This window comes from Aythya ferina (genome assembly GCF_964211825.1).
Source record: "Aythya ferina genome assembly, chromosome: 8".
Classification (NCBI taxonomy): Eukaryota; Metazoa; Chordata; class Aves; order Anseriformes; family Anatidae; genus Aythya; species Aythya ferina.
In genome coordinates, this window is record NC_140304.1 from 7,352,387 (window position 1) to 7,370,857 (window position 18,471).

At 35.2% G+C, this 18,471-nt stretch overlaps 1 protein-coding gene across 6 annotated transcripts in view; it reads left to right on the forward strand.

Moving 5' to 3' along the window:
* The window catches only part of KIF14 (kinesin family member 14), a gene marked incomplete at its 5' end in the record, with an annotated part of 31,033 nt that extends 14,985 nt beyond the window's left edge, over positions 1 to 16,048 (forward strand). The window contains 10 exons of one of the 6 annotated variants that reach the window (XM_084526964.1): positions 543 to 637; positions 1,369 to 1,590; positions 1,751 to 1,935; positions 2,848 to 3,006; positions 3,723 to 3,842; positions 5,331 to 5,405; positions 6,023 to 6,161; positions 6,296 to 6,677; positions 14,961 to 15,030; positions 15,888 to 16,048. In XM_084526964.1, coding sequence (XP_084383090.1) covers positions 543 to 637; positions 1,369 to 1,590; positions 1,751 to 1,935; positions 2,848 to 3,006; positions 3,723 to 3,842; positions 5,331 to 5,405; positions 6,023 to 6,161; positions 6,296 to 6,677; positions 14,961 to 14,982 — 1,399 coding nt within the window. In that variant the 3' untranslated portion in view covers positions 14,983 to 15,030; positions 15,888 to 16,048. Of the gene's footprint in view, positions 1 to 542; positions 638 to 1,368; positions 1,591 to 1,750; positions 1,936 to 2,847; positions 3,007 to 3,722; positions 3,843 to 5,330; positions 5,406 to 6,022; positions 6,162 to 6,295; positions 8,520 to 8,850; positions 9,140 to 14,960; positions 15,031 to 15,887 lie in introns of those variants that run through there. The other 5 variants (XR_014695309.1, XR_014695310.1, XR_014695311.1 and 2 more) reach the window with 5 other exon arrangements.
* Between the last annotated feature and the right edge of the window lie 2,423 nt (positions 16,049 to 18,471).

Here is an 18,471-nt window from a genome sequence, read left to right on the forward strand (position 1 = left end):
TGCCAAACTCATAAATTAAGTGAAAAGTTATGTAACCATTTGTGAGGAGTGAGGAAAGTTAAAGCACAGGTAAAACAAGTCAGGCAGTACCAAGGGCTCAGCTTAAACACAGCTCCCAAAATGAGTGGCAGAGTTCCTTCTGAGTCTCCTTCCAGCTGTTTCACAACTTAAAGGTTGGCTGAGGCTTCTCAAATTGCTCTCTTATCAAGAACTGGCCTTGGGTGCCAGGGACTAAGTAAGCAACCAGAGCCAGCCTAAAGAAGTTTTTGGCTTGTCTGATGGTGGAGAGCTTCGTGGAATGTATCTGTTTTACCAAGAAAAAAAAACTTCCCATTTGGCTTTACAGAAGCAATTTAGTCTGTCCAACAAACAAGATCGAAAAGAGTACATATACAACTTTTAATATAAAAAGAATATATTATAAAAAGTACATATAAATATTTTTTGTCTGGTGGTTGTTAATATTCATTGCGTCTTCAGTGGGCACTAGGGGAGAGGTTGGTTTTTTGTCTTTTATGTTTTTCTTCTCTCATCCTTTCTAGAAGTAGAAGTTTAATGAAGAACAAGAGAATTTCTAGATGTTTGTCTGGTATACAATTGCAACCAACCCATGATACACAAACTTCCTATATTTCAGGTATTTATTGATATACAGGTAGATCACCTTTCATTTCATACTGAGAACTTGATGAAAATACTATCTGTATAAAACACATGTACTTCTAATACTTATTTTTAAAAACATATGTAAAAAAGTGTGGGCCAGAGAACAAACTGGAAAATGTCTTGTTTGTAATGTATTCAAGCTGATAATATCAAGCTGTTAACAGTAGATCTTTTTTTGGTTTCTCTGATTGTTTTTTTAGAGTGAAAACTTCCTAACCATCACTCTCAGCCCTGTTGAAAGAGTTTTACTTAAAACATTACCCCATCCTTAACTAAGCAGTTTTACTGGAGATGAGGATAATTCATGTAACAAATTGCCTGAGGCTGAATCCTGATACAATCATTTGGAGACTGTGCTTGAGTTGTTGCTATTCATTTAACTGCTAAGGTTTCCCCTAGCTCTTTGTCAGGTTTTATCTATTTTTTTTTTTTTTTGGTGAAAAACTAGATGCCTCAGGCTTCCAAATGTTTTTATGGAGTTATTTTAGATTGGCTGAGGTTTATTTTCTGTGTCTCTGTAGGTTCCATTATTGAAAAAGATGGATTAATGTTAAAGAAATTCACTGGGGAATTTCTTTGTACTAAATGAATCTAAAAACTATGTAGAATTACAAAATACAAAATATCCATTATATGGATTTTCTGACTGCTTATTCTTGTGAAGAGTTTCTTGCCAATGTATTTTACTTTTTCACCTTACAGGTTCACAGAGTAAATCCAGCATATGCCCAAACTTCTCTGAATCACTTCTTCCTGGAATTTGCAAAGAATCTGTAAGTTCAGCTTTAGATTTACTGGAACAGAATCATGAAGGGAGAAAGAGCATAGCAGATCATCTCCTAAGGAATTTGTTTACCATTTTCTCTGGAGTTTCTGCCATTTCAAAAGCCTATGAACAGCAAGATGAAGAATGTCAAAAAAATTGTAAGTCTCGCTTTCATAACTATTGAAGTAAACATTATTATATGTCTTGTTTTGTCTTTCAGACTTATAAGCATTCATATGTTTGCTGAGGGAAAGAATAAATATTCCTACTTTTATTTGCAGAGCAGACCTGCTGATAGATCTCCTATTTCTTTTTTAGTTTTCTCTACTGATCATGCTGCTCAGTCCTACAGCATCAAAATTACCTCTGTGTTTGGCCAGCTTGTGGTTCTAGTCAAGGTTTGGCTTAACCATGTGCAAAAGTGCCCTAGCTCTGTGAAGACTGATGAAGAATTGAAACAGGAAGTAAAGAACCTGGGAGGCTATTTACAGTTACTGTTGCAGGTAAAGTATATATTTTGGAAGAAAATATAATTCAGCTGCTGCGTGTAGAGAAGTTCTGTGCATTAAAATAATATAGACTACAGATGGGCTAAACACAGTTAAATATCCAGCATATAAAACAACAAATGGACAGACCTACGGAAAATGAATAGCAAAGGGTATGTTTGTACCAGCTAAACTGGTACTATTTTTTTTTTTTTTTTTTTTGCGAGTTCAGTGTGATGTAGACTTCTGTGTCTAGGCCCTGACAACAGCAAAAGCTTGTCAGTATGCTGACAGTCCTGATCTGGTAGGTTCTACTTCCCAAGGATGGCACAGAATCAATGTGATGCATTGCTTTTGTTGTGGGTGGATGGGGTGGTGTTTTTATTTTTTTGTTTTTTATCTATAAAATTAGAATTACTATAGCTACTATTAATTAGATTGTACCCGTATTTCTTTGAGTCACACAGGTATCCTCAAAAGTATCTGTAATTCATATACCAGTTTTATCTGACAATTGAGCAAATCCTTCAAAGTGATGATAGGAATGCCACTTAGCCCTCTTGTTTTCCAGGAAGGTAAAAGGGGAAAATAAAATATGCAGTGACAAGAGTGATTGCTAGTTTGTATTCTGGAAAGTGCTACTGTTTATGGATTTATAAAACCAGTCACTGGTAAATGTTATTCCTGGTACAGCCTTGTGAAGAGTAATTCTATTTTAATTGTGTAGTATAATGATACCATTTTTCTTTATGGCTGAATTGGCTTCTCTTTTAGATGTAGTAGATAAGTCATTGGAAGTGGGAAGATAGAAAGCTGAAAACATGTTAAACTATCATGCAGTGTAAACTCTTGCACTGTAGAAGTCTTGTGCTGTTTGACCAGAAATACTTGCTAGTTTCAGTGAATGATAACGCTTTTGTTTCTAAGGGATGTTCTTCAGATATTTCCTCAATGGTAACAGAAGCACAGAGCAAAGTGAACGAAGCAGTAAAACAAACAATTAAATGCATAGGACACTTGGCAGTATTCACAAGAACTGATATTTCCATTTTTGAAGAGAACGACATTCCTGCAACTAGTCTACAGGTGAAAAAATGTTTGTTAGAAATAATGACTTTGTAGATGAGTATCAAAAATACTTGAGCATGAAAACATAACGTTTATTCCAAATGATATCTTTGTTTTTTTCCTTTGTATTCTTTGTGCTTCTGTATCCTAGGATACAGCACTAAATAATGAAGTAATTTACATGTTGACATTCACTTTTTTTTCAAGTAAACAAGGTCATAATTATAATGGTTATATAAAACAATTTGATCAATTAAGTGTTTTCAGTTTATCTAATACTACTTTTTTTTTTCCTCTGGAGGAAAGAATGTGTTAATATAAAAATGTGTTAATGCCCTGAATGTTTTTGAAATAAAAAACAATGAAACAAAAATCTCAAACTTTTAAGTTTGTATAACTTTCACCTACAAGCAAGAAGAAATGCTGTGCTTTTAGGGTTGCATCTCTGCAGAGATTGCACAAGTATACCTACTTCAATAGAATTCAATATTTATATGAATAATCTGGCTGAATACCACACCCTATTTTTAGAAATCTGAAGAAAATTGGGGAAAAGGAGGTTAGAGTGCTGAGCCACTGTGATCTGAGAATCACATGTGTCTGAATAGGCCAGCGCTGAACAATTCGTACCCCACAGCCCCAAATTGTTTTTAGTCCATTATGGAAAATCTATTTTAGCTTCTAGGCCTAATCAACTCCTTTAATCGTTATGTTTTGAACCTTTATTTTAAAAGGACTTTGTACTTGCTGTTTATGATGGAGTAGGTTTGGGGCTGGACTTTCTTACGGATACAGTACAGGAAAAAGCAAGAATGGTGCAGAAAGAACTATTGAAACAACATCCACAAAATGAGGTGAGATTTCAAGAAGATTATAAACAACTGATACATTTTTAGAGACACTTGATCATATTTTTTATTTTTCATCTGTTCTTTCTAGAAAGATTGTGTGGCATGCTATTACAGTTGAACAGAAGTTTGAGATGGGTGATACCAGTCGTGCAGATTTTTTTTTTTTCCAGTGTTTAGCCTTTCACCCATATGTAATCTGAACATTTAAATGTATTTAATTCAGAGTAATTTCTGAATTGAAGGGCACTTTGGGACACGTTGAATAGAATTTCATAGTGTAATCATGAGGAAGAGGGAGAATACAAAAAACTTTCACAAAGATGCCACTGGACAAAATGGTGAAGATGCCATTTTTTATTCTGTATACTGTTCTTAAGTTGTTTTGTATAAAACAAACAAACAAAAAAACACTTAGTAATGTCTTATGATCCTAAAAGTTAATTGCTATTTTATAATGATAATAGCAAACACCTCTATTTCCTACACCGTTATTGTTGAGAAGATGATGAAGTTTAAAAGACTTTTTTTTTGTAGACTTTATTTTCACATTTGGTTCTTTTGCTCCTAGTCCCAAACAATGTGATGTCTAAATATTGAAATAGTTCAGTGTTATCTTTTAACATTTTTTGTACAGTCACGACCAATGGTGGCAGTGTACCTGTATCTGAGCAATCCTGTCTTGTGCCATGGATTTCTGTTTTTTATTTTTCTGTCAAAGCTGATAAACTTGCAGGGCTGTGGCCAGTAAGAAAGTCTGAATAGCGAGTTGGGTTAGATATGATACATATTTCTGAAGAATTTATTTCTGTTCAAAAATAGATAATAAATGATCTGGACTAAATGGTTCATATCAGTTGGAAAAGAGTGATAAACTGCTAGTTGCAAGGAAAGCAAAAATTTCTTTTTACTCAGATTTTCACTGTTTCTTAATCCTACAGGTAGCAGTGAAACTGTCCCATATCTTTCATATTCCTGTCTACTTAACTCCAAAACATTTCATGTTTCTAGCAAAAAGAATCAAGCAGTCTGCTTTATCAATATTTCTGTTCACTTGCAGCAGATTCTTATCTACCAGCAGGGATCCTGTACATGCTTGTTGTTGGCTGAGCTAATGTTTTAGGTAATGTCTACAGCTAGTGCGAAATTGCTAAGAGAACACAAAGGTATTAGCTAAGAGCTTACCCCTGCCACTTAGAATGGCAGCGATATAAAAATTACAGGAGAACCTTTCTTTAGTGAGCACTTACTTTTGCTCATTTGACCCTCCTGTGTTAAGGGGTTATATGAAGTCTTGCAGATATGTGAACAGGTAGACAACATTGTTAATAATTTTATTTGAAAAATGCATGTCATCTTGCAGAAACTTTGCTCTTGCTTTTGAATGTTTTCCTCGTCAGCATGCTGGTGTTCATTGTTATGCTTCTAAAAGATTCACGTACTTTCACTGTGCCTTGAATGAAGTGTGCGATATAATTAAAAATTCTTTTGTAGATTCAAAATCGAATAAGGGATGATGCTGTGGCATTAGCCAGGTTCCTTGAAAATAACATCTCTTCTTGCAGAAAGGTAAGGGAAATGTTTCACCTAATGTGGGCTTTGAAGCTGGGTTTTAAATGTGATGGATGCACTTAACAAAACAAATCTGAAACTACCTGGATCTGAAATTGCTATATTTACAGTTTCATGATGACAATTCCTGCTCAGTGGCATTCTTGTGATTGGAACATTGCAGCTGTTCTAGCCACTGCATTTCCCCTCAAAGATGCTTGGTTTTCATTTGACTTGGTGTTTCTAGAGGTACTTGTAGCTTATCCTCATGTATTTGTGTTTATTATGAACACCCTGAAGTTCAGTAATGCTAGGGTAATAATGGTATAAATAGCTACTGCAATATTTTATGCACACAGCTATTGATATTTTGAATTAAAATGCAGGACAGATGTTTTAAAATGCCATTAAGAGCATTTTTGGGAGTTAGTTTATTTACAGTTTTTTTTTCTCTTTTCCTTCTTTCAATGATATGCACTTCTTTCCAGAGCTGTCTTATGTACTGTAACTTAATATCACTTTCATACTATATTTCAGTGGCCTGTTTTGTGTGACTAAATCCATAATAATGTATTAACTATTAAACATTCCTGTCATGTACTTGGGTCTTGTAAAATTGCTTTTTATTAATACAGAAAGAAATAGAATCTCAGTTACCAGAAGAAGATTATGTGTATATGGAAATCAAGAGAAGTACTAAGATTGCTGTGAAATATTTGGAATTGGAGCAGTGCCTCGCTGAAGTCTATCAGATCGTTTCTTCTACATTACAAGGTATTTACCTGGGTTATTGCCTGTCTTGCTAATAACATGTAGACTAAAGGAGACATGTATAGCAAGAGGAAGGGAAGACTGGTCTCTTTTTGCAGAATATCGCATTTAATTCTTACAGTTTTTGTTTCTCATAGGGTCATTCAGAAACACAAGCCCTCTCAGGAGCTTCGCAGGAGAGATTTGTTTCATAGCTGGATGTTTGTACAATTATTTCAATTCACTTCCTTTGGCTTCTACTTCTACAAACAATCCTATCCAGAGAACACCCATGCCATTTATGAACTTGGATGAATTGGACTCTCTGGTTGATTCCCTTATTGTGAATTTTGAACTTGACCAAGGGCAGCAAAATCTGAAATCTCAGCCTCTGTGTAATGAAACTACTGAGACCGAAGGAAGACAAAGTGAAGCAGGTGGAGATGAATTTGCTTCGAAACTGAAGGGGATTCCAAAACACACACACAAACTCCAGTCACCACCTATGTTTCCAGAGGAGCTCTCACTTGGCAAGATACAGTGGGTATAAAATACTACTATCAAGAATTCAGGGAAACTCTATGAGGGGAAAGTAATATATCACAAAAAATATCTTTAGTGGTTTTGTAGTCCATTGAAAAATCTTGGCCTGAAGTAACAGTGATAATGCTCTTCAACTCATTCTAAAGTAAGTTCATGAGGTGTGGTGTTGCTAGAGGTTATCTTTGCTCAGATCGCTTTCAGTATTAATTCACAGTGCATTAGAAGCATAGCTCTTCCTAAATAATATGCGAGTTATCTCATGATGCTGTGGAGAGTTGCACTGATAAGCAATCTACAAGTAAAACTAGAATGTATGTATTAGAGATGTAGGGCTGGATGGGGTTCAAGTTCCACACTTTCAAGGTAAAAAATTGAGGCAAAGATGTATCATAACCAAATCTACATGCATCGCTAAACATCCTTCACAGGTATTCTGTAAATCTAGATGACTCTGTACTCAGGAATTGTAACAAAACTCCCAGTGATAAATGCAGACAAGATTCATTCATGTCACTGATGCTGGAATTTAAGTCTGAGAGGATGTTGTGCTCCACTGCTTCCTTGTCACCTGTTCGATTAGCTTACCATTCTGCCTCCAGAAGTTAATGTCGTGCTATGGCCTAGGCTTAACTGTGTTACTCTGAGCTATTTACAAGACTATTGCTGTATGTTACTCAATATGTTCCTCATGTTCCTTTGCTACTTGTACTGGGCTGTGATTTGGTGAAAGGATAGGGAGCAGATCTTTGTTTTTGCCTTTTGTGGATTGTTTCCTATACTTTTTGCTTTTAGAATGACAGCAGCATTACAAGTGGACCTTCATTAGGCTAAACCAGTGACTTTGCCAGTCAACTACTTCCTTGTGCTTTTTACTGTAGACATAGTTTATCATGTACCTTTAGTCTGTTGGCTGAAGCCATTGAAAGCTAACTGCAAGGACGAAAATGTTTTAAGTTTATTTATTCCTTAATATTGGGTTCTAGGAGGCCTGGACCTCACACATCTTGCTCATAATCATGCTGAGAAAATCGGGAGCTGACACTTAAATGTTTTTTGTTTATTTCAAAGCTTCTGAGCCAGGTATTCATAGCTACCATCTTTCCTTCTGAGAGAAGAGGCCCAGCATCTTGAGAGATTCAGTCTGTGAGAACAGTTCAGGCTCTTATACCATTTTCTACAAATGGACTACGTTGAAGAGAATCAGTCATCATTTTTCTGTGATAACTTTCATAGTAGTAACCAATGCTGTCATTCGGTGGTTTTGTGCTTATCTGCCGTGATGGAAATGTGGAAAGGTAATTATGCTGTTATGGTAATTATCCATAACCCATATATCTTTTTCTGAAGGTTAGTGTACCTTAATATTTTGTCCAAAAATGTCTTGCAGTGCGGTTCTACCATGAAAATTAATTGGCACTTTTTATCTGCTAACGTTTATTTCACATGAGGTGCAGTGTTGCTTAGTTGCTTTCTTTAGAGACATTTACAAGTCTGCTCAGGGGTTAATAAAGTCTATTCAGTTATTCAGATTTTTATGCTTTTAAGTGTGAATACAATCCTGGTATATTTATACTTCTGTAAATGTACAATTTTGTATTTGGCTGAAAATTTTAAAAACATTTGTGGTTCTTCTGAATCATGTATCTAAGTGCAAGCATTGTGAAACTAAATCATGTAACTGATAGCCAGTTTCTACGACTTCTGTAAATACCTGTACAACAACACGTGTAAGTTCTTTGTCAGTTTTCTTCTGTTCACAGTTGCTTTTGAGACCTTCCTTTGCTGGTAGTATTGCAATGTAACATTCTGAAATACTAATAAAAGATATTTTCTGTAGCACTCAAGTGAAACCAGAAGTGTGACTACTTTAAGTGTCTCTGTTAAGACATTTAACAGCACATGTTTAGATGCTGAATACTTGTGACTTAATCTACACATATTAAGGTCACAATACTCCCTTCTTTTCACATTTGTTAATATTGTGGTGTTATGCCAAGTTTCAGTTGCAAAGATATTAAAGTGTGTTACTTGCTGACATTTCACCTGCTAGATGATTAATCATGTTTGCATTTTTTTGTATTTAATGAGAAGAACTGGTGAGAAATTATCTTGTTTGTTACAGTTCTGTGTATTATTATTAGAATGTGTTTACTTATTTTTTTTTTTAAAGGAAAGAACAAGGTCGTCATAACTCAGAGCTCACACTGACTTTCACTTTTTAGCCTTTATGAAAACCATGAGAAAAACACCATGCAAACAAATCGGTTTCTGATAGGTTTAACTGAGGTAGCAGAAAGTTGATGGGCGACTTCAATCCCATCACATCTGGCTTTTGAACGACGAGTGAAAATGTTGCCAATAGCTTCCTGCAGCTTGTGTTCTCCTCATCCATGCTAAGGTGAATTGTAGAAACTGATTAAAGCACCTTGTTAATATCATATTTACATTTTAGTATGTCACCAAAACCTACTTCTGCTAGTGTTTTCTTCAGCTTGGTGCCCTTGTTACAGTTATACATCATCGAAGTACTTCACTCTTACGGTATGTATGGTGACCATACATCATCAGGGTGGGCTACTGCTCATAACATATTGCATTAATACATCAGCGAGCCTGGCTGGAGCTCCAGTAATCTATTGGTGTAATATACCATCAGAGTAAGGTATATTTATAACTATAGGCTGGTCAATCTATAAATTACCAATGTCAAAGAACTGGGATTGTGGCAGGCAGGCAGATTTTGGGATGGATTGATATGGCTGGGAATGGTACATTAGTTTCTGCCTTTTCAAGTAGTTAGAGGTAGGTGTGAGTTAGGCCTGGGTCAGCAGAGCAATTGACATGGCTGAGCACAATGTCTACATCACCTGCTGGGCATAGTGGTGAAATGAAGTAGAGCCTCATGCTGCTGAGATGAAGGATTTGGCAGTCCTGACCTATTCTCCATCTTGCATATTTGGAGATCTGACTTTGAAGTCAGAATCTGAATAGCTTCTGGCAGACTGGTAGTATTTGTTGTGATAGTTACTATGGAGCACAGTTTCAGAAGAATTTTTACTTTAGTATGTGACAGAGTTGTTAATTACTTCCACAGAAATGCATTAGTGTGAATTTCCATGGTGGAATTGACATGGGACTGGTATCACAGCCAGCAGTCATTAGAATACCTTGATTAATCAGCTGCTGTTAATAGGATTAAGATGTTTACTTCCAGCAGGTAACTGTTCACAGTCCTTTTGCTTATTCGTTCGGTTCTCCTGCACCCACACTTACAAATCACTCCTCATTATGGGGCTGCAACAACTGTGAGGCCAATCCCAATGTCTGACTCTGAAGTGAAGGGTCGTGCTGGCTCACCTGTGGCTTTTAGGAAGGTACCCAGAGAGTCTCTCAATGGGGCCTTTCTCTCATGGGCGTGCACCCATTTACCTCAAATTTACAGTTCTCTACTGTCTCTGAAAGGGGGGGAAAAAAGTGAAACAATCAGAAACATGCACAGAGAGGGGTGGTGGTGGGGAAAGCATTAGGAATACATGTTTAGAGACTTGAACAGGAGGTGTTGTTTACTGAAGTTATAATGGCTCTATTTTTTAATGTATTCATTTAATCAGTAGTTAGTGGGTATTTTCTTCTCCCCTCTTCTCCTTTGATGTCCTTTTTTATTCCCCCAAGATAACATTCTTCAGTCAGATTTCTGTGTGTTTTTTTTTTTTTTTTTTTTTTTTTTTTTTTTAAGTAACTAGAACTTCAGGTGGTTTTCTGATGGAATTTTAATAATTAACATGAAAGGAAAGGGACTGGGGAGTTAGCTTTGTTTTAATTTCAAATACAAAGTAGTGGGGAACGTTATTCAGGTATCTTCCCTGTAGTTGCATTCGAAAATAGGAACAAAGAAAGCTCTAACTCACCAACTGCATTCTCTTTGTAGTAGAAGTAACTTAAAGAAGTTACTAAGAAATAAGTATTTTTCCCTTCGGTAGTTTATTTGAAAAATTTTATATGGAAATGTTAATATGTTGTACTGATTCTGAGAGCATTGATATACTACTTTACTATGTTTTACAACTCAGCCTCTAGTTTTATTTGTTTATAGTAGAAAAATAAGACTAAAATTACACATCTTAATATCAGCTAGCATGATGAGATAAGCTACCACACTAAAATGTCAAATAAATTGATCTTTGTTATTTAAATTGGTCAAAACATAGGAATCAACTATGGATTAGTTTGATGAACTAAGCAGTTCATTTTTATCCCATATCAGGATAAAATAAACTTTGTTTTAGACACAGGTAACCATCCTGAGAGAAGCATATCTTCACAATATGAACAGCAGATTACTTGAGAAGCATTACATACAGCATTAGCCCATCTTTTGAGGTTTACTGTATGTAAATACACTTTTAGAAAAAGGCATGTTATACTTATGCCTCTTAAAGGACACATGCCAGTGTTAGAAACTAAGTATAGGTAAACTCTTACAGCACTCATAAGAATACTGCAGATGAAGAAAAACCGCAAGCTGCCATTTAATTTTGTCTAGTAATGGCACCTGCAGGCAGAAGAGGAGACTACATCTGTTTCTGCGAATGTTCTGCGAATACAAGCTGCTGGTTTTGGACAGGAAATTTCTTCACATTCATTATATACCTTAACATACTGTGATTAGAAGAGTCCTGTTGCTTACTGAAGTTTATACAACTTTTCTAATCTCATGGTAAGGTTATGTTTTTTATTTGTTTTAGCATTTTCATTTGCTTCCTAGTTTTCAGTAGGAAGTGAGATAGTGTTCATGCCTTTTCCAAAGGATGGGTTGCTCAATTTTTGAAGTCCTTTTATTTTTATATTAAAAAGTACAAATCATATTTTGTCATCTTTTATTTTTATTTTTATTTTTATTTATTTTTTATTTTTTATTTTTTATTTTTATTTTTATTTGTTTTTAGGACTTGGAATATGTAAGTAACACAATTTGGCTAGACTTGATTTTTTTTCCCCCTGCCCTCTACTTAGTTGTTGTTGTTGTTTTGGCATGTCTGTGTTTGTTTTCATGTGTCTGTGTTTCTGACGATATTGCCTTCTAGAATAGGAGATGGTATTTTTCCTAATCCATGTTTGTATAACTTGACTGTTGCATTGAAAACAGAACAAAACTGAAGAAGTCTCCTGAGCTGACATATCATCAACCGTGAGCACCGTAGACAATATAAAAAAAATAATATTGGAGGTATCATTCAGTCTTGTGAGTTAATTTTGAAGATTTCAATTAATATTAGTAAATCAGAAAGGTCTATGAAGAGTTGAGGGAAAAAAGGGGAAGTAGATAAACTCACAACAGTCATTTGTAATAATAATAACAAAAATCATATGAAGTTTAACTGTACTCAGTGTCTTTCATCCAGTTTCCTAAAGCCTATTACAAGCGTTATTTCATTAATATTTACACAAATCTGGTAGCTTTAGTAACATTACTTACCTTGCGATAAGCTAGTGTCCAAATATATATATATTTTTTTCATGTAGAGTTATATGCAGGAAAGAGACAAACTTCAAAAGGCAAACAAAAAAACAACCAACCAAAAATAAGTAACCAACCAATTAACCAAAATTTGGCTTGTTACTTAAAAGTGTGATTTTGAAACATTTATAGTGATTAAGATGTATGTTAAACTGCATTAGTACATTTTAGTACAATGCTCTGCTTTTGGTCTCATAGCCTATTTGTATTTTATATTGCTATAAAAATACATTTACTGAATTATGTTAAAGTGATATGTGTGTTAACTGTTTCATCTATGATGTAATTTTCTATAAAATCAATGCATTTCTACAACTCCCCCTAGCGTGCGTACAATAGTATTGATAAAGAAATTATGTTGGAAAAACAAGAAGCTGTGATACAAACTCACATAAGTGTATTTGTGCAAATTCTTGCACTCTGACATAAAGGTCTATATGTAGTTAGCTATCTGTATACTTATAAATGTGTAAAAGGCATATCTGTAAAATAATAGCCCAAGAACTGGTCATGGATCTGAAATAAAACTCATTTCCCACAAGCTGAAGAATAGCTTTCGAGCTCTGAATAGGAAGTAGAACAGCTAATGATTAGTACATTTTGGTTGTGGTGATAATTTTCTAGTATCTTTGGATCAGCTAGTCTAGAGTTGTCTCAATGGTTTTATCTACCTTCTAAGGATTTGTTCAGGCCCTGGTATTGCGTTCCCAGAGATTTATTATTATATTTATTTATTTATTTATTTATTTATTTTACTTTGAATATGTCTATTCATACACATGGACACTTTTCCAGTTTTCTGCTAAAGTCTGCTGCCTTTTATTCAAATTGTATGTTTCCTGTTTCTGGGAGCCTGTGCCTACCTATTTTGACTGTAAGCTACTAGCACAATCTTGGGGTAGTGACCTCTCCAATAGAGGTCTGATCTCTGCTGAGACTGCGTTGGGTGCTACTGTGATAGCTAGGTTCCATCAGGTGTATTAGTGGCTAGGGGAAGTTTGAGTGTTTCTTGGTATAGCAAGGTACTAGTGCTGGTATTCTTCAGGCATTTAACGTCAGAAAAAACAGTTCTTGGATGGAATTCAGAAATTATGCTCATGAAACAAAATAAAATTAAAAAAGTAGAATGTTTTTTATTTTAAGAATTGTGCTTGTTAGTATTTTTATTTGCTGTAATTACCTTAATTTTAAATGTACTCCTGCATTTTCTGTAACTGTATAGTGTAAATCTTATTGTCTAGAAAAGGAGTGCAGAATGACAACTCAGGGTGGTTTTCATGAAGATGATGAACTATTGAAGATGATGGTCTACATACAACGGAAAGAAAATCAACCTTATAAACAGCAAATAGAATCTGAAATTCTTTACCATTAGTTTGTAGTATAACTTCACTATCTGTGTATGTATACAAGGAGACAAAAAACAAACAAAAAACAACAAATCAACCTAAGGTGAATCAACAAAATATGAAGATGAAAGTTGAAGATCAAATATTTAATGTCAAATACTTTGTTTAAAACATGGAGTGTCCTATAGGTTAATTCTGTAGTATGCTTGACAGTAGGTGTCCTAAGCAGCTTGTAAAAGAAAGTTGTGCCACAAGGGGTTTGACAAAGTCAGAAGGGTAAGAGTGGAATAAAATAAATGTTGTTTTTGAACTCCTGAGCCGTCCTCAGCAGTGGACAGCAAAGTTGATAAATGGGCCTCTGTTGGTCTTCTGTTTTGTTCCCCCACTGCCACCTTCCCCATCCAGGGAAATTCTTTCAAGATTTCTGAACTTGCTTCTTACCCCTGAAATACCAAAGCTATATTCCTGAAAGCATTTGTTAAATATTTATTGATTAATGAGAGTAGAATCAGAAAAGTTTCTATCACTGTTGGTTTAGTTGGCCTTCAGTTTTTGTTTGGTTATAACCAGTAACATGCAAGATTAACCCCTTCTCATAACCTTGGATCTCTCCGCAAGACTTTTAATCAAGTGTTAAAACCACCACCACCAACCAAACAAAACCAAACAGCAACCCATCCCAAGTTTATATATACACTGCCTGCCCTACAGCATTTAACCGCGGCGCAGTTCTTGTACCTGCAGCCACTAGATGGAAGTGTCTCACAAGGGTATTCGGGTTGTAGGCTTCAGGCGGCATCTGCTGAGGAGGCATGGGAGGAATCTCAGCTCCGACTAAAAGTTAGCGCTCATACCATATTATTATCAAAAAAATCATTGCCATAGACAATCTATTTGGGGGCTTGTATAGCTTATAGAATACTTTTTATTATATAGTCCTGTAAGTAATGGTATGAAAGCTACAGCATAACCATAAAGGTGATGATAGCCGTTAAAAATAAGCACATTGCTTGACTTAGTTTTTCACATTGTTAGCATAGTATTTTTCAGTTTATTAATATTAATATTTTAAATATGCGATTTTGATTGTGCAAAATAAAATTCAATAACATTTTTTCTCAATGTCATAAGTGTATTTCTAAAATAGTGTACTTTAATATATAAACAAGCTCAAGGAATAAATTTTCATCTGTTGTTCACTAAGACAAGTACAGAAGAAATCATTTTACAATTTCAAGTTTAATATTGGAATGTGAAAAGCAGGGAGAGATGATGGCCCAATGAAGCAAATGAAGCAAATTTTATGCTTGTTTATTGCTCATTCTTCAGTCACTTCTATTCACCAGAGTGCTTTAAAATAAACTAGTGTTTTGCTGCACAGGATCTTAGATGGCTCTTTCTTTTTCCTGCCAGTCACACAGGGGATCAAGGATGAAATTCAGAATGGAAATGGCAAACTGGTGTCACCTGTTTTAAGTAGCAGGTAAGAAAATGCTTGCAGTCTTTTTGTATTTTTTCTTTGTTTGTTTGTTTGTTTTCCCCCCTTTCTAAATATATAGATCAACTTTGCAAATACAAATGGCAAATATGTTCTCAAGGTGAAAATGAAGGTTTTATGTTTTTTCTGAATAAAAGGAACATTATCAAGAAAAACTGTTGATTGTCATCAAGAAGTTCAATAGTTACCTATTTGGTAACTTTTCTGTTTTAAAATATTGCCTGCTATATGTTAGCACACTTTACATCATAATTTTGCAATGTGTCTGAATGTATAAGAAGATCTGAGATATACTATAAGTATGTCTCTCCAGCCTTGGCTAAGCTATTTTGGAGAACAAGGTTGTAAATCAGATTGTGAGAACATTTTTGGGAGTGTTTCCTAATTTAATGAGCAATCTGCGTTTACCTCCGATTTCACCTATGTCCCACCCCTCCAATAACAGCATAAAAAAGGAGAGAAAGCAATCCAACTTGCCTATGTATGGTGCTTACAAAAACTGAGACCATGGGTTTAGAAAGGAATTTATTAACTGTCTTGGTGGTGTGGGATTCTTCTAGAATTCTGTCTTTGCTTTAGTGGTGTCGCAGTGAAGTAAAAGAATTAACAAATATTATGAGTAGATGTGAAATGAAAGCAACACCAGTAAAGCAAACAGCCCCATCTCTAATAAAGAAACAAAAATCTTTTTTATACCTAATAGGCAATATTATACACTTAGTAGACAGATCAGTATTGAATACATCTCCTGGTCTGCTGTTCTTGTTGTGTTTGTTTTTAGAAAACCAAGAGTTAGGTACATTTCTTGGCAGATAAATCTTAGAGAGGATTTCTCTTTGCAGAGTGCTAACGTACTTGGATCATAATAGTTGCAGCTTGATCTCTCCAACTTCTGATGCTGTTGAGTTGTAACACTATCTCCTGTTCTCCTGCTGTGGCTGGAGTTATGTGAAAATCTGCCGTGTTTCTTGTCTAGTAGCTCTCAAAGTGCTTTGTAAAGGTGAGAAACTATTTCCTGTTCAACAGATCGGGCAGGGAAAGGCGCTGTTGCAGAGCAAGTATGCAAACAGATTGGATGGCTCCTATCTTGGTTACACAGCAAATCGTTGCTTTAATTCTGTCTTTATGAACAGCCCTTATTGAAGAAATACATTCTTTTGCAGGGTCTTGTTTATATGATTGGTATTTTTAAGCCTTTAGGGAATAGCCTATGCATAAATTGTCACAAGAGTTTAATTCTTAATTTAGTATGTACTTTGCATGGAAACAGTTACAACACTGTACGGGAACTTATAGTTAACTTTCTAAAAACTAACTGTAGACAAAAATCTTCTATGCACCAATAATTGAAGTTGGCTTTACTGATTGAACTTAGGAGCACTGCATGCAGGTGAGCCCTGCAGTTTTGCTTACCTGTACCTAGAACCCCTCTGGACCCTGCGTTTATGTCCGTCACTGAAATGACCCCTTTTTACTCTGCTTGAAACTAGACTTCCACGCTATTCGTTTACAGCAGTGGTCTAGGAAAGATGAGACTTCAGTAAGAAATACAATACATAAAACACATTTATGACACATTGCAGTGGCAATGCTGTATTGGTAGGTTATGATGTCCAGAGAATACAGTCCCATGCTATGTGCAGCACTGTACACTGAGAAGGCACATGCTTCTCAGTGCAGAGAATACTGCTAAAGACACCAGCGACCTCTTCTGCACAAATGCACAGAGATGCAAAACAAGATAAATGTCTCTTATTCTGATTCCTGAGATAACGGGGGCTTTCAGAGAAAATTCTAAACACTGAAGAAGAAATCCTTGAAAGACTTTGCTGTTAATAGTATGTAATAAACTGTTTTGTGAATGGCTGAAGATCACCAAAATATTTTGGAAACAGAATATTGCATAGAAGCAGATATTCCCAAAAATAGGTTCTTGTGACTGGTATATTTAAGTTAAATGGGAAGTTTTTTTGAAACTAAAGTCATAATGCGAATCTGAAATATTTTTCTACCTTGTCTAGGTGTTAAAAGATGGAAGCCATGTATTTAGCTGGATGCTGATACCTTTTACTGTTACACAGTTGTTAGCATGATTATTGCTTACCAGAAATTTTCCTGTCATGATATGTCTTCATTTCCTATGTCTTTTTGAGGAAGGATTCATCTGTCAGGCATTTTCAATAGGAAGGTAATAATTCTATATGTAGTGCACTAACCCTTTTTCCCATTTCTGTCTGGGCTGTAAAGTCACAATAAGAAGTACTAGTATAACTTCATTATATTGAAAATATAACTCCAAATGCACAGTTAGATTTTATATTGAATAAGATAATTTTATTTTTACAGTCACTTTCTCTGACTGTGTCATTTGAGTATTTGTTTGTGTAAATAAGGAGCTGTGTACATTTCTTTTTACAACTTATCTATGTTCTTTTTTATGATGAAAATAGGTTAATAAAAGCCATATGAATATTCTACATATTCATGTAGAATAGTAATTTCTGACTGAGTTACTGTATTTCTGTTAGATTCATCCAGACCTCGTATGTGATAGATTTCCATGCTAGTATGTTTTCTTTGCAAATAAAGAGTAAGCACATTCTTATGTGTGCACACATCTGATCTGTTTTCTATTACTTCTGTACTTTCAAATGTCACAATATTGAGAGCACATTGTTATATTCCATTTTCATGAGATGCAGACCTCTAGGTTCATGCTGCCTGTAGTTGCTTAGCCTGTGCTTTGTCTGCTGGAAGCACTTTTTTCCCCCTTCAGCTTTTCTTGTTTATTTTTATATGAGGAATATATAGACATTTCTATTCCAGTGTAAACTAAAACTCAGGTTATAAAAGTAGTTTGAAGAGAGTGAAACTTTTTAAAGTTTGCTACCGCAGGGGCTGCATCAGGATTTTTGTTAGATCAGGTATTTGTTTTTGCTATTTAACTTGTGCTTTAACTCAACATTTGGTAGACATTTTCCAAGCATAGATGAAATCTCTGTCCTGAAGAGTTTAGAGCAGAAAACAAGTGCAAAAACTTAATTGGGAAACTATAGCTGGGGATTTAATTCTCAGGGACTGAGAATCAACATTTCTTTATATTATACAGGTAGCTTTTCTTATGTCATGTTATTGTTTCTAGATGCACCATCTAGAAGGGTGAGTTTTACCAGTTTGGAGGGGAGGTCAAGGAATGGGGAAAAAAACAACAAACACATAAATTCCTTAAATCTCCAACATGATGATGACAACAAAAGGTAGGAAGACAATGTGCATAGTAAAGTGAGTTGCAGTTGTTCTTGTGAAGTTTTTCATAGTTACAAAAGTTGTTTCAAATGCTACATCACTTAAATGATTTGATTCCATTTCCTGAATTCCCCCGTCACGTTTGTGTCCATTCTGCAATATCAATGCATATGAAATAAT